The sequence below is a fragment of the Leptodactylus fuscus genome, chromosome 1, assembly GCF_031893055.1.
Source record: "Leptodactylus fuscus isolate aLepFus1 chromosome 1, aLepFus1.hap2, whole genome shotgun sequence".
NCBI lineage: Eukaryota > Metazoa > Chordata > Amphibia > Anura > Leptodactylidae > Leptodactylus > Leptodactylus fuscus.
This window is the reverse complement of record NC_134265.1, coordinates 324,887,634-324,901,915: the sequence shown is the minus strand read 5'-3', so window position 1 is coordinate 324,901,915 and position 14,282 is coordinate 324,887,634. Positions and strand designations below refer to the sequence as shown.

The 14,282-nt window shown below is 42.5% G+C and overlaps 1 protein-coding gene across 1 annotated transcript in view; it reads left to right on the top strand.

Annotated features, from left to right (window-relative positions):
• WDR1 (WD repeat domain 1) overlaps nt 1–11,947 on the top strand; it is a 30,177-nt gene extending 18,230 nt beyond the window's left edge. Inside the window, exons 6-15 of the mRNA XM_075260235.1 lie at nt 449–526; nt 654–734; nt 1,427–1,660; nt 1,776–1,865; nt 5,099–5,253; nt 5,869–5,956; nt 6,436–6,546; nt 7,785–7,958; nt 8,977–9,121; nt 11,253–11,947. Coding sequence (XP_075116336.1) covers nt 449–526; nt 654–734; nt 1,427–1,660; nt 1,776–1,865; nt 5,099–5,253; nt 5,869–5,956; nt 6,436–6,546; nt 7,785–7,958; nt 8,977–9,121; nt 11,253–11,362 — 1,266 coding nt within the window. The 3' untranslated portion in view covers nt 11,363–11,947. The remainder of the gene's footprint in view (nt 1–448; nt 527–653; nt 735–1,426; nt 1,661–1,775; nt 1,866–5,098; nt 5,254–5,868; nt 5,957–6,435; nt 6,547–7,784; nt 7,959–8,976; nt 9,122–11,252) is intronic.
• The last annotated feature ends 2,335 nt before the right edge of the window (nt 11,948–14,282 follow it).

Genomic DNA, 14,282 nt, shown 5'->3' with positions numbered 1-14,282 from the left:
CGTTTAACCCCTTGGTGTTCGGCAATTACACGCGTTCCTATGCCGGCGAGGTATTTGAACGAATACTACTTGCTCATCACTATTGGCCAGGGCTCTTGGCAGCTGGACCCCACAGCAGTCAGCGGGACACTAAAGCCGTTCTTCAGACACAAGCTACCACCTGTTCTGTGCACATTTGTCACTGCCCATAGCAGGACAATGACAAATATAAATAGTTAGGGAAGCGACTTTCTCAAAACTGTCGGTAACGCTTACATCCGCCCCAGAACAACAAGGGATCCCAAGGGAAGCCATTAACTATAACTGGGTCCATTGGATGCTGTTATTTTTTTTCCTGACCTTGTTGGGCTTGCAGGAATTTCTTGTCTGAGGTCTTAGATGGACTTGTGGCTTACCATTTTGACCTAATGTCAGCCATTTAATATACCTTTTTGTCTTCCCAATACAGGACCACAGCCGTTTCGTCAACTGTGTGCGATTTTCGCCCGACGGCAACAGATTTGCAACCGCCAGTGCAGATGGACAGGTAATGGATAAGGAAATGGTGGAGAATTAACAGCAATTCTTTGGGCTAAGAAAAAAAACCTGCTTCCGGTGAGGCCAAAGTCTTCTGTGTGTTTATTCATTGTAACATTATGTTTTGTGTATTTCAGATTTTCTTGTATGATGGAAAAACTGCAGAAAAAATCTGCTCTCTAGGAGGTGGAAAAGCTCATGATGGAGGAATTTATGCAGTAAGTTTTTGTTTTTGGAAATGTGTGAAATGGAAGTCAGTGGGGTCCAGCGTTGCCAGACCTTAAATGATAAAGTTCTTCCTTCGATCGGAAAGCTGGACGCATTTCTGCATAGCTTTCTCCTTCCCTAACCCACACTGATCTGTCAGACCCCAGAGTATAATGATTGGATGGCCAGGGGAGGTGAGGGAACATAAAAATCACTGTTACTTACCATAGCCAGGGAGTGGTAAGTAATATTGTTTTTAATGTTTGAGGGCAGGGGCCCCCTATGGGGCATAATACGGTGCAGGCAGGGGCCCCCTATGGGGCATAATACGGTGCAGGCAGGGGCCCCCTATGGGGCATAATACGGTGCAGGCAGGGGCCCCCTATGGGGCATAATACTGCCTGGAGACCACTTTGGGACACTATAGTTTGTGTAAATGGGGGTGTTATACTGTGTGGGGCCCATTATTTTTATATTAAAAAAATCTCTTGCTTTCTCTATAAATGAATATAACAATGTTATATAATTCTATATTCTGTGAGTTTTCCTAGTGCATGCGTCAGATTGATTCTACAAAGTGCAGTGTGAATACAGCCCTATTTATTAATCGTAGAGTATGGGGAGGGGGATCAGAACGCCCAGTGTCTGTCCTGTGCCTGCCAGGCGTGCTGCCATAATACATGGCTCTTTTGTATTCCTACAGATTAGCTGGAGTGCTGACAGCACCCAACTCCTCTCTGCATCTGGGGACAAAACTGCTAAAATCTGGGATCTTGCGGCTAACTCAGCAGTCACCACATTCAGGTTGGGGTCGGATACGCTCGATCAGCAGTTGGGATGCTTATGGCAGAAGGATTACTTGCTGTCTATTTCGCTGTCTGGTTACATCAATTATTTGGACAAGAATAACCCAGACAGGCCCCTTCGTGTGGTCAAGGTATGGCAAACTCAATAAATACACGGTCTCCTCTGATCAGTACAGTGTTCAGGGTTACCTATTGGTTAATGACTTTTTGTATTGTTTTGTTCACCCTCCCCCCCCCTCATTTTAGGGACATAGCAAGTCAATTCAGTGCGTGGCTGTCCACAAAAGTGATGGTCGATCCACAATCTATACCGGCAGCCATGATGGACACATTAATATCCTTTTTCCAAATAAAGTCTAGGGCGCTAAAGGGGTATTCCCATCTAAAGGAGGAGCCATAGTCCTTCTCTAGAGATATAAAATGGTGACCAAGTCTTATTTCATTTTTAATTTTTCAGTTTTTTTCACAATGGTTAGGTTATGTTCATGTGGCGGCGGAAATTGTTGCTGATTCAGTGTATACAATGGTCTGCGGTAAGGGGGGAATAATAGTGTTCTGCTCGATCTAGCGGCGGATTCCATGACAGATTCAGCCACAGAATATGCGGCATGAGCCAGTCCGCTGGTTAGATCCATTCATCTGAGCCGAGTCCTCAAGCTGTGGTGGGGTAGAACTTGAGGCAGGGGTTTGCTTCAAATGCCTCTTCCTATTTGGACACGTGAACAAACCTATTAAAGTCAAGGATGTAAGTCATTGGGCTCTGTCGTTGCGATGAAAATACTGAACATTGCCTAAGGAGGGTTCCTATCAGTGTTGCAGAAGTAGGTATGGATCCTGAGACCCTGTTGAGTGTAACGGGGTCTGATCTCTGTTTCTTTTCCATTTTGCTGGATGATTGTCATGCTTAACCCCTTAATGCTCTGGTCAGTAATAGTACATCCTGGCAAGTAGCACGTTTGCGCTCAGGTCCGTACTATTACTGACCAGTAATGGCGCGGGCACAGAAGCTGTGCCTGCGCCATTACACCCGGCACTCGGCTGCATTACACAGCCGAGGGCCAGGTTGAGCTGCCCCAGTGAACTGCCGGTCGGAGCTCCGCTCCGATCGGCGGTATTAACCCTCCCGATGCCGCGGACACATGTCCGCGACATCGAGAGAGGTTTTTTGCTCATCACCCCCCCTGGGCACCCCCCGCAGCGAGATCGGGGTTGCCCTGATGAATTTTATGCAGCCCGGGATCTGGATAGTGACCCCGGGCTGCTAGGACCCCTCTTACCTGGTGATCCTGCTTGTGATGCTGGAAGTGTGTCTATGCGTCTCCATAGACACACTTCCTCTATAGTCTGCAATACATGTGTATTGCAGGCTATAGTACTGGACCAGCAATCAGAGTATTGCTGGTTTAAGTACACTAATAGGAGAAATAAAAAAATGTGAAAAAAGTGTTAAAAAAATAAATAAAGTGTGTGAAATAAATAAATAAATAAAGCCCCAAAATTCCCTTTTTCTATATCAAATGAGTTAAATTAAAAAAAAAAACACCTAAAAAATAATAAAAACAATGCATATTTGGTATCGCCGCGTCCGTAACAACCTGTACCATAAAACTAAAACATTATTTCACCTATATGGTAAACGTGAAGGAAAAAAAAACGCCAGAAATGATTTTTTTTTTTTTTTTTTTTGTCATCTCACCTTAAAAAATATGCTATAAAAAGTGATCAAAAAGTCGTATGTACACCAAAATAGTACCAATGAAAAGCACAGGTTGTCCCGCAAAAAATAAGCCCTCAACCAACTCTGTCAATCGAAAAATAAAAATTTTACGCATCTCAGAAGATGGCAATGAAAAAAACATTGATTTATGCCCCCAAATGGGTTTTTGTTCGGCAAAATTACTAACGCATAAAAAAACCTATAAATGAGGTATCACAGAATACAGTTCTCATGTTACTTATGCTGTACAGCGTATGCGGAAAAACATTTAAAAAGTAAACTGCAATGCCAGAATTGTTTTGGGTTTTTTTTCCAGCAAAAAAAAGTTAATAAAAAATAGCCAATAAGCTATAGGCACTCAAAAATGGTGTCATTACAAAATGCATCATATCCCGGAAAAATACAAGCACTCATATGGCCACATCAACACAAAAATAAAAAAATATAGCTTGAATAATGTGAAGACAAAAAAACCCAAAATCGCCAAATGTGTCAGGAGGGGAATATATAAGTGGTGCGAGCGTATATCGGTACAGACCAGTTTTGCAGATTACAAGAGAAAAAAACAATAGAAGAGACCCCCAAAGCGACCCCCCCCCCCCCCCCCCAATCATGGGAGCTACTGGGACATAGTAGGGAATTTGGTGCTCCCAATGTCCTCCACACCACTTTTGGAGGTTTCCCACTATTCTGGTACTTCTAGGGCTCTGTAAATGCAACACGGTATCTAAAAACCATCCTAATGAAATTGCTGCCCGAAATCCCTAAAGGTGCTCTTTGATTTCTGAGGACACGTATTGAGTCCCGTTGCACAGTAGGGCCACATATGGGATATTTCTACAAACTGCAGAATCAGAGAAATAAATATTATGGTATGTTTTGCTGTTAACCCCTTCTTTGTTACGGAAAAATGTGGTTTGAAATGGAAAATGTGCATAAAAAAAGTGACATTTGGAAATTTCACCTTTATTTTGCATTAATTCCTGTGGAACACCTAAAGGGTTAATAAAGTTCCTATATACAATTTTAAATAGTTTGAAGACTACCGTTTCAAAAATGGTCATTTATGGGAGTTTTCTTTTATATAGGCCCCTCAAAGTCACTTCACAACTAAATAGGTCCCTAGAAAACACAATCTTAAAATTTTCTTGAAAATCTGACAATTTGCTACTAAAATTATAAGCCTTCTAACTTCCTAGGAAAGTAATAGGACATTGAAGAAACAATGCCAATATAAAGTAGACATATGGGAAATGTTAATTAGGAAGAATTTTGTGTGATATGACTGTTTTCACGAGAATAACAGAAACTTTCAAAATTGATAATTTTATGTAATTTTCAGTACATTGTCCTTTTTTTAACAAACGCAAAGTATAATGACCAAAATTTACCACCAACATAAACTACAATGTGTCACGAAAAAACAATCTTGGAATCACCTGGATAGGTAATTGCATTATGAAGCTATCCTCACATAAAGTAAAAGAGGTCATAATTCACCACTCCATTGCTAAGAAGTTGTCAGTAGTGGCTGTACATGTGGGATGGGGATCTTACTACTGTAACCCCTACTATTCCTGATTATGGGGGTTTTGATCCCTCTTCCATATAGATGGTTGGCTTCACATGAATGGTCAGGGTACATTCACAGGCGAATACATCAGCTGTGCCCTGACATTGGCCATGGTAAGTGAATGGCATTGTCAACTTCAACAATCTAATGTGCACAGGGGCAGCCCAATCCTTTGTTTGGGGGATATATATATATATATATATATATATATATATATATATATATTTTTACCAGTATATATACTTTGTAATATATTTTCCTTAACTACTGGTCATACATTATTTGGATGCTGAGTCAGGGGAGAACGACACCTTCTCTGGCAAAGGCCACACAAACCAGGTGTCCAGTATGGCTGTGGACAGCTCCAACCAGCTGGTGACCTGCAGCATGGACGATACAGTGCGTTACACTAGTCTCACGAGCAAAGCCTACAGGTGCGTATAGTACTGGTGGTTCTCCTGATAAGGATATGCCACAGCATTTGGCTTTAAAGGGATTGTACATTAATTTCTGGTGTCCTCTACTGCAATCTGGTCTGGCACACGCTGTGTCCTGCACCAATCTGCGACCAAAGGAAAGGAACCAGGGACTATGTGATTGACGTCACTGGATCCTCTCCTCTGGCCACTGGTCATTTTGCCCCAGAAGCCATGTGCAGTGCAGGATATCCAGCATACCCTGGACCAGACGATTCGTCCTAAAATTTGTGGACGATGGGGGTTGAGAGAAAATGACTTCTTTCTTCTAGAAATATTGCCACGTATTTGTGGGGCGTGTCTGGTGTTGCAAGTGAATAGGGCTTAGCTACAATACCACTTCCAGCAGCACCACCTATCATGGCTTATAAGAAAGCAGTTTCTAGTTTTGGCTAAGTTTATCACAATAGTTATCACTCATACGTCAAACTCTAAAGACTGCAGCACCAAGGAATGCAGGAAGAGTTTAGCTCTGAAGGCTGGGGAGGATAACGCAGCTGTAGAGAAGGATACAGACCGCAATGAGACAGACTATTCATTTGTATTCAACCTATATTTGCTTTTTCGACTTAGCCCTCAGGATTCTGTGAAACTGGATGTTCAGCCGAAATGCATTGCTGTTGGCTCTGGAGGGTACGCCGTCACCGTGTGCATTGGCGAGGTACATGCTATACATGTTTAGTATCTGTCTAAATGTATGTGTGTGAGATTATCTTTCTGCCCTGGATGGTTTTGGCTAGTCATTCTGTGCCAATGGATCTAATGAAGTCCCCCGTGTTTCCATAGCAGGTTAACCTTTTAGAGACTGTGGCAGAGTCTAAAAGGCTGTGACTGTAAGATTATATTGTGTCATCTACTGCCATACAGAAGTATTGCACAGCGGTTATTTATGCCGTATTGGTGGTGAGCAGGTGACTATATCCAGGCCAAGGGTTATCCAGCTTCCAAAAATGATCTTCAATTACATCCCAGCAGTGCCAAATCCTCACTGTTCCCTTGTGCACTCTTGACTTGGCTTTAATTTACCTGCTGCTCCTTGTATCACTGTTATTTACATGCAGTGAGTCTTTGGACAAACTACATTTCCCACGATTCATCTTCCCGCCCTCCTTCCTTATATTTTATGATTCTATTCTACAGATTGTGCTGCTAAAAGAAAAGAAGAAGGTTTTTGCCATCGATTCTCTGGACTATGAGCCGGAATGTGTCGCCATTCACCCAAGCACTGGAGACGTTGCAATTGGTGGTGCGGTAAGTGCCTTGTCTGCTTCTAGAACTTACAGTACCTTCTCTGGACAAACTTAAGAGTCTCTGGATACTTTGTAGACACTGATATCCATTGTCGGACAGTTACTGTGCAATTAACCCTTACAGGGTTTTTGTTTTGGTTTTTTTCCCTCCATTTTTGTGTTCTTTTTTTTCACTCCCTGCATTTCAAAATCCATAGCTTTCTAATTTTTGCATTTTATGTAGTTATGGAGGCTTTGAGTTGTCCTTCGTAATGGTACCACTTATTCTTTACAATATACTGGGAAGCTAGAAAATCAGAATGGTGTGGAATTGAAGAATAATAATAATTAATAATAATAACAAAACAAAACGCAGTACCTATCATCTTATGGGTTTTGTTTTTACAGCTTCCACTGTGCAGTAAAAATATGTTGGTTCTGTTTGCCAGGTCCATATGATTACTATACCAGGTTTCTATACCAGGTACTGCAGATCAGATCCTATTTAGTTGAATGGGAGTGAAGCTGCCTCCGTTCAGCCAGTAGACAGAGAATGGAGCGGTCTGCTTTCATTTTTAACCATGGATTTTACCCATTGCAATGCATATGGTCAAAATCCATTTTTCCCAATTGCCGTTTGCGTCCATTGAGAATCCTTATACTCCTTTTTTTTTTGCCATACTTCCTACTGATTAATCACTGAGCCACTAGATGGCAGTGTGGCTTCATTCTTGATAGTTTTCATGTAGGGTATACAATGGAGGAAGCCAGCAGTTCAGTTATTTGTTTGTTTCCTTAGTATGTAAAAGCACTGTCTCTTACAGGGGTTTTCGTACTGATGACTTACCTACGGGATGTGATCTGTTTGGGTGCAACACCTGAAACCCTGCACAGATCAGCTACCAGCTGCTAGTGGACAGGGAGCGCGTGTATCAGTTCACTTATTCAAGTAATAGTAGCGGCACAGCAGCCCCATCCACTTCATAGAGATTCTTGGGGGGAACTTCAGCAGTGCTGCATGCGCTACTCATCCACTAGAAACTTACAGAACCCAGAATCTCCTGCAATCGCTGATCTGTTAGGAGACCAGGTGTTGGACCCCACAGATCACCTATTGACGACCTATCCTTGGGTCTGGAAAACCCCTTTAAATGCATACAAATATCAGAATGTTGGTCCCAAACACTGGACCACCCCATTGTGTGACAATGTAACGCCACTTTGATAGACCTCTATTTAAATGATTTTCTTCCTTGATAGGACGGCAACATCCATCTATATTCCATTCAAGGAAACACTCTGAAGGACGAGGGGAAGTCTCTGCTTGCTAAGGGCGCCGTCACCAGTCTCGCCTATTCCAATGACGGTGCCTTTCTTGCTGCGACTGATGCAAACAGAGTGGCCACGGTCTTCACTGTTGCTGATGGATATGCAGTAAGTAGATTGTAATGGGAGCGACTGATATTGACATGGCATTTGGCGTACTGTTAGATGTGAAATTTCCACCGCAGGCATTGGTTTTGTTTTACTGATGAACTGGTTTATAGATTAAGTTGGGAGACACTATATACCAGGAGACCTCTTGAGATGGGACCCTATACTACAATGACTCACATCTCAGGGCCTTGACCTCCAAATGAATTCGGGGGACCTTTATTTCAGCCATATTATTCTTACCAAACTCTGCAAATATTCTCTAAGCCTTTAAATGAATTAAAGAAGTGTAATTAATTTATATTTATGCTCTAATTAAATTGGCACTGGGCTGATGGGTGGCGTGCATAACCAATATGAAGTCATCCACACTCCCATATATGCAATACAAACACACAATATTAGTCAGCACTGTTACACAATATGAGCTACATACGCAGGTGCACATTGCCATGGCTGCAATAGAAGGGCAGACATCATTTTTTTTTTTTTTTTTAAAAAAAGGGCGTTACTACTATACCAAGTGTATATAAGGATACATGAAATGAGGTTCTTAGCGCATATTTTGACAAAATTGTCTAAACCCATCTACCAGCAAGAAGGCGACCTCTTTGACTGAGACCCTACACTGCAAAGTCTCCTTTCTCTGGGCTTTGGGTGCGTGACTACAGGATCAGACTACATGGGGTTTGTTTGCAGTCTGTTACTATAGGGATACAAGAGCTATAGATTTCTTGTAATAACAACTTTGCAAATCTTTATTAAGTCTCCTAATTTCATTTTAGGACAATAACAAATGGTTATTTTTCCCCATTTTTACACACTATAATAACATTTTATAAAATAGGCTCATTGTGAAAATGCCACACAGCACTTTATACACTTAGACACCTTCATGCAACTTTGTATCACGGCATGGCATTCTGTAAATATGCCTGAAATCGATGATATATTTTTTGATCTGCTTATTGCTTGTGGATTATTTTGTGGTAATGTTGCTTTTTATGCTGATCACCAGGAGAAGGATCGCTTCTATGGCCACCATGCCAAAGTCGTCTGCGTGGCCTGGTCACCTGATAATGAGCACTTTGCCACTGGGGGCATGGATATGATGGTTTTTGTATGGACCGTGCTCGATGCTGATAAGCGTCTGAAAATGCCAGGTAAGTCTTTGTCATCAGTGAGAAAGCAATTGTTACATTCAGTCAGTTTTAGTAAAAGTAATTTATTCTTTCTTTTGTCGTCCATTTCCAAATAAAGATAATTTGTAAGGACCTAACAAGTTTAAAGGGAATCTGTCAGCAGAAGCTTAAATACCAACCCCTTGTGAATCGCTGCTTCCATTGCCCCTATTTCACAGTTTTTGTCCATATACAAATGAGCTTTTTGGAGCCAGGTTACTGCCCTCATTGCTCCAAAGAGCTAATTTGCATATTGACAAAACCCGTGATCTACGGGAAAACGCCTTTTTGAAGTTGGGGCCACCTAAAATCTCTGCAGCGCTGTGTTGATATTCTGGGTTCTCCCTTTAATTCAACATGACTCATTAGCCACTAGGTGGCATTGTAGTAATTGTATATACAGTTGTTCTTAATTGAAGGTGTAATTATATGTAGGTATAATTATATTTATGTGACCTCAGTGTTCGGGTGAGCATTGTGGCCTCATCACTAAATACCAAGCCCAGCGCTGTACACTGCATAGTTTCTGCGTCTGTTCTGTCTTCACTTGAATGGGGCTGAGCTGCATATAGGCTGTGATCAATGAACCTGACATCACTGGCCTATGAAGTGGAAGTGGTGCTCATGTAAGCACCTGATGTTTAAGGGGTCACAGGTTATTGCATGCCCTCCAAAATCCCTTTTATGTTCTGGGTCTCACTTTTTGATAATCTATGGTGCTGTACAATTTTTGGCTCTTGAGGACCACATGGAGAGATTTGGGGCCCCTTGGTATTAAAAAATATATATATATATATATATATATATATATATATATATATATATATATATATATATATATTTTAACACAACCCCTGAAATTGTTATAAATCAACAGTACAGATGAATATCAGCCCCGCTTTACATCTGTGTTCAGGCCATTCTGTTGCACTATCCGCATGAAAAGTCCTGCAAGCAGCACTTTTTCTCTCCGTGTTTTTTGTGTGGAAAGTACACAGACCCCATTATAGTCTATGGGGTCCGCGGGTTTCCTTAGGTAACCACTTTTTTATGCAGATAGGTTTCCGTTCAGGGGGTCCTGAAGTGAACTCTCTGAACAGAAACCTGAACCCAGATGTGAACTGGGCTTTACATACTTGGTAGATTTCTTACTAACAATGTGATTTCTTTATTCTCTTAGGGCGGGTTCACACCTGTGCCCAGTCTCCGCTTTAGCCAACCTGGCGGATTTCCGTCTTCTGCCCCCAGAAACTGGACAGGAGACAGAAACCCGGCAGTCAGTATTTAAACCTATTCACTTGAATGGGTTTTCAGTGTGACCGCCTGTGAGCATCTTCTGCCTGTCCGCAGTGAAACCAGTTTTTATTTTTTTAACTGGACACAGTGTCGGACATGCAGGAGTTTGTGTCCGGTTAAAAAAAAAATAAAACTGTTTTGCCGCGGACAGGCAGAAGACTCTCACGGGCGGTCACTTTGCAAACCCATTCAAGTAAATGGATTTAAAAACTGACTGCCGGGTTTCCGTCCCCTGTCCAGTTTCTTGGGGCAAAAGACTGAAACCTGCCGGATTGGCTAAAGCAGAGACCGGGTGCAGGTGTGAACCCGCCCTAAGCGGAGTTACTTTTTACATAGGCGTCTATGGACAGAGGAGAGGCAGGAGGCTGCTGGTGCTTAGCTCTGCTATAGTAGTGTTACAAAGAGCTCACATTGTATCGTCAAGTCTACCACTGTACAGAATTAGGCAATAAACGGCCTCCCCCTCCCTTCTCCATAGACTTTTATATCTATGAGATGAATATAGATAGACTCTCTCTATAAATAAACTTCTGAGCTAATCTAGAGATGAAGAGCAGACTCATAAACCGATTTCTTTAATAAGATTTCTTGAAGTTTTTTCTCCACTCATGTTCCCATGGACATTTATGAAAAGTGGTTTTATAACCCTGTAAATATGGCGAATTGGTCGCCACCCAGATGAGACCAGTCTAAGGGTTTATTGTTATATTGGGTAGTCGTCTATCCGAGGCCTTCCAGGGACACTACAACACCACATTTTCTGTACATTTCCAATGGCATAAGATTGATCCTTCTAACCCCCCTTTAATTTTTACAGATACCCATCGACTACACCACGTGAGCGGTTTGGCTTGGCTGGACGAGCACACCTTGGCCACCGTGTCCCACGATGCTTGCGTCAAACAATGGACAGTCTCCTACCAATGAGTACCGAGCGTATACTGGCACAAGATAGCTAGGACTACTGCAATTGGAAATTCTATTAAAAAAAAAAAAATTATATATATATTTCTGTTCTATGCTCCGTGGTTCCGTGGCCACATTCTCATTCTCCAGACATAGGTGGTGTGTCTGTCTATAACACATGTACTTTAAAAAAAAACATTAAAAAAAAAAACAAAAAACAAAAAAAAGCTTTAGTCAGTGACTGCTTGCAGGTAAATAGCTCTTACATGTCAAATTTTGTCATCGACATTCCAGAGGCAACAGGCCAAATACTGTCGCACCCACAGGGAGGTCGCAGGCGGGAGAAGGCTGTAGGCGTGCGTGCTAGGTGCCAGCATGAGAGGACGCAGACTTCTCGCTATTCTTTCCTTTTACAGAACATTTCTGTATCTGCTGCCATGGTGACAATAGTTGTGATCTATTTTTACAATCCTGGTGTGCATCTACTGTGTTTTGTTGCTCTGCTTGTCCATGAAACTGTTGCCTCAACAAAAAAATAAAAATAAAGTACCCTTCAGATGATATTGGGGTACCCAAGAAAAAATAAAACTTTTTTTTTTATGTATAGTTTTCTGCTTTGTGAGTCTCTGTGCGTCTGGTGCTGAGGATTTGGTAACACGGGGTGATCAGAAAAGAATGGTGCAAGAAGATGGCCTCTGTATTCGTGATAGAGAGACTAGGACACAAGAATTAACATGAAGACGCATTATCTACCCGAGTGTTATCTATACGCTACCAATGTGTGATGTGATTGCCGTTGGTGACGCGGGAGATGTCTACATGGTAGTCCAGTTCTGTTCGGACTTGGTCCAACATCTCTGGTACGAACGCCACTGTCTCGATGCGTTGTCATTGTCCAGGGTCATTCAGATACTGTGGTTGGGGAAGAGATCTACTTGGCATGGCCCCACAGAAAAATATGTAGGGTTGTTCGATCTGGTGATTGTGGAGGCCGACGCAACATTCATGAATGGGTTTCAGCATGGTCAATGCAACGTTCTGGTATCCAAATAGAGATTTGGAGCTGCGCCATTCTGCTCAGACTTTGGCAGATTTTCTCTATCCTTTAATATGTCCTGGTAGGAGTGGGCAGTGATCGTATCCTCGACAAAAAAGAAGGGAGTGTAGGCTTTGCACCTGCTTATGGCACAGAACGCGTTTTGCTTTGGGTGAGTAACTCGTGCTCCATGAAGGCAGCCTTGCTGACTTTCTCGGCCTGGACTTCACCCATGACACAAACACGTAGTGCTATTGAAATGCTTCGCCCAACGTGAAACCAAATTTATTCTGAACGTTTTGCTGTAATGCCACTATAGACCCTGTTCTTGCAAATTTCAGTCGGCAAAATGTTTTTTTTTCCTGACTCAATGTCCTCCATCTTTTGTCACTTTAAGTCAGCACAATCCACACTCAGCCCTTAAAAATGAAAGCTGTGCAGTTTAGCAATTCCCCCCCCCCCCCCCCCCAGTCATTGGCCATGTTAGAAGCAGAGAAATGGACAAGTGTAAAAATCTGAACTATGACAAGTAAAATATGATGGCCAGAATGCCTCCAACGCTGTAGGTCTATATGGCGAGCCATTGTTAGTATGTACCAAAAATGGTCCAAGTTCGTACTACTGGTGATGAGTAGAGATGAGCGAACACTGTTCGGATCAGCCGATCCGAACAGCACACTCCCATAGAAATGAATGGAAGCACCTGTGACGTCGGCCGGCCGCCGGCAAAGTCAGCATCACAGGTGCTTCCATTCATTTCTATGGGAGCGTGCTGTTCGGATCGGCTGATCCGAAGAGTGTTCGCTCATCTCTAGTGATGAATAATGGATGCCTAAGAATCATCACTCATTGGCGTGGAGAATGAAGGCTAATCAGTTTGGCCTGTCCACTTGAATGAAAATGAGATCATCAAAACAGGACCATGGAGCAGTAGAAGAAGGTGGACTGACCTGTGGACCTATGGTCAGGTGCATGTGCTGAACCTACCTTGGGAATGGATGACACCAGGATATATTATGGGAAGAAGGCAAGCTCGGGGAGGCATTGATGCTCTAGGCCCGTGATGGCGAACCTGTGGCACGCAGAGCCCTCTCTTTGGGCACCCATCTGTGGAACAGATTGTACTGTGTGAGGGCCACTGTGAAGCAGTTTGGACTGTGTGGGGTCACAATGGAGCAGAAATCTCTATAACGCCCAATTCAAATGATCGTATTTTGCAGGTCTGTATATGTCTGCAATTGTGGATGCACACATTATTAAGGTTAAATTCCCGTGTTGGCACTTTGTGATAAATTGGTGGGTTTTGGGTTGCAGTTTGGGCACTCGGTCTCTAAAAGATTCGTAATCACTGCTCTAGGCAATGTTCAGTTGGCTGTTTTAGCCAGTAGGGGGGGCAGTACAGTGATGTCACTGAATCTCTAGCATTAGGATGCTGGTGTCCAGTGCACATTACTGCAATCTTTTAGACTTCAGGTATTGAGAATTGTTGAGAATGTAGATGCATCTTAACAAAGTACCGTATGTACTCGAGTATAAGCTGACCCAAATATAAGCCGACCCTCCCTAATTTTATCACAAACTGAGAAAACTTATTAACTCGAGTATAAGCCGAGGGGAAGAAATGCAGCAGCTACTGGAAAATTTCAAAAATTAAAATGGTTGGAGTTTTTGGGTGCAGTAGTTGCTGGGGAGGGGGTGTTTTGGTTGTCTTTCTGCCCCTTCCCTGAGCTTGAGGACTGTTATTTCTTTCCCCCACTTGGAATTCAGTCTGGCTGAATATAGAGTATCTGCAGTGCTCCTATTAACCCCTTCCTGACGGAACAGGAGCACTGCAGATCCCCTATATTCAGTAGACACAGGGATACCTAATGTTTGTTTTGCAGTAATTTTCTACTTTTATATGTA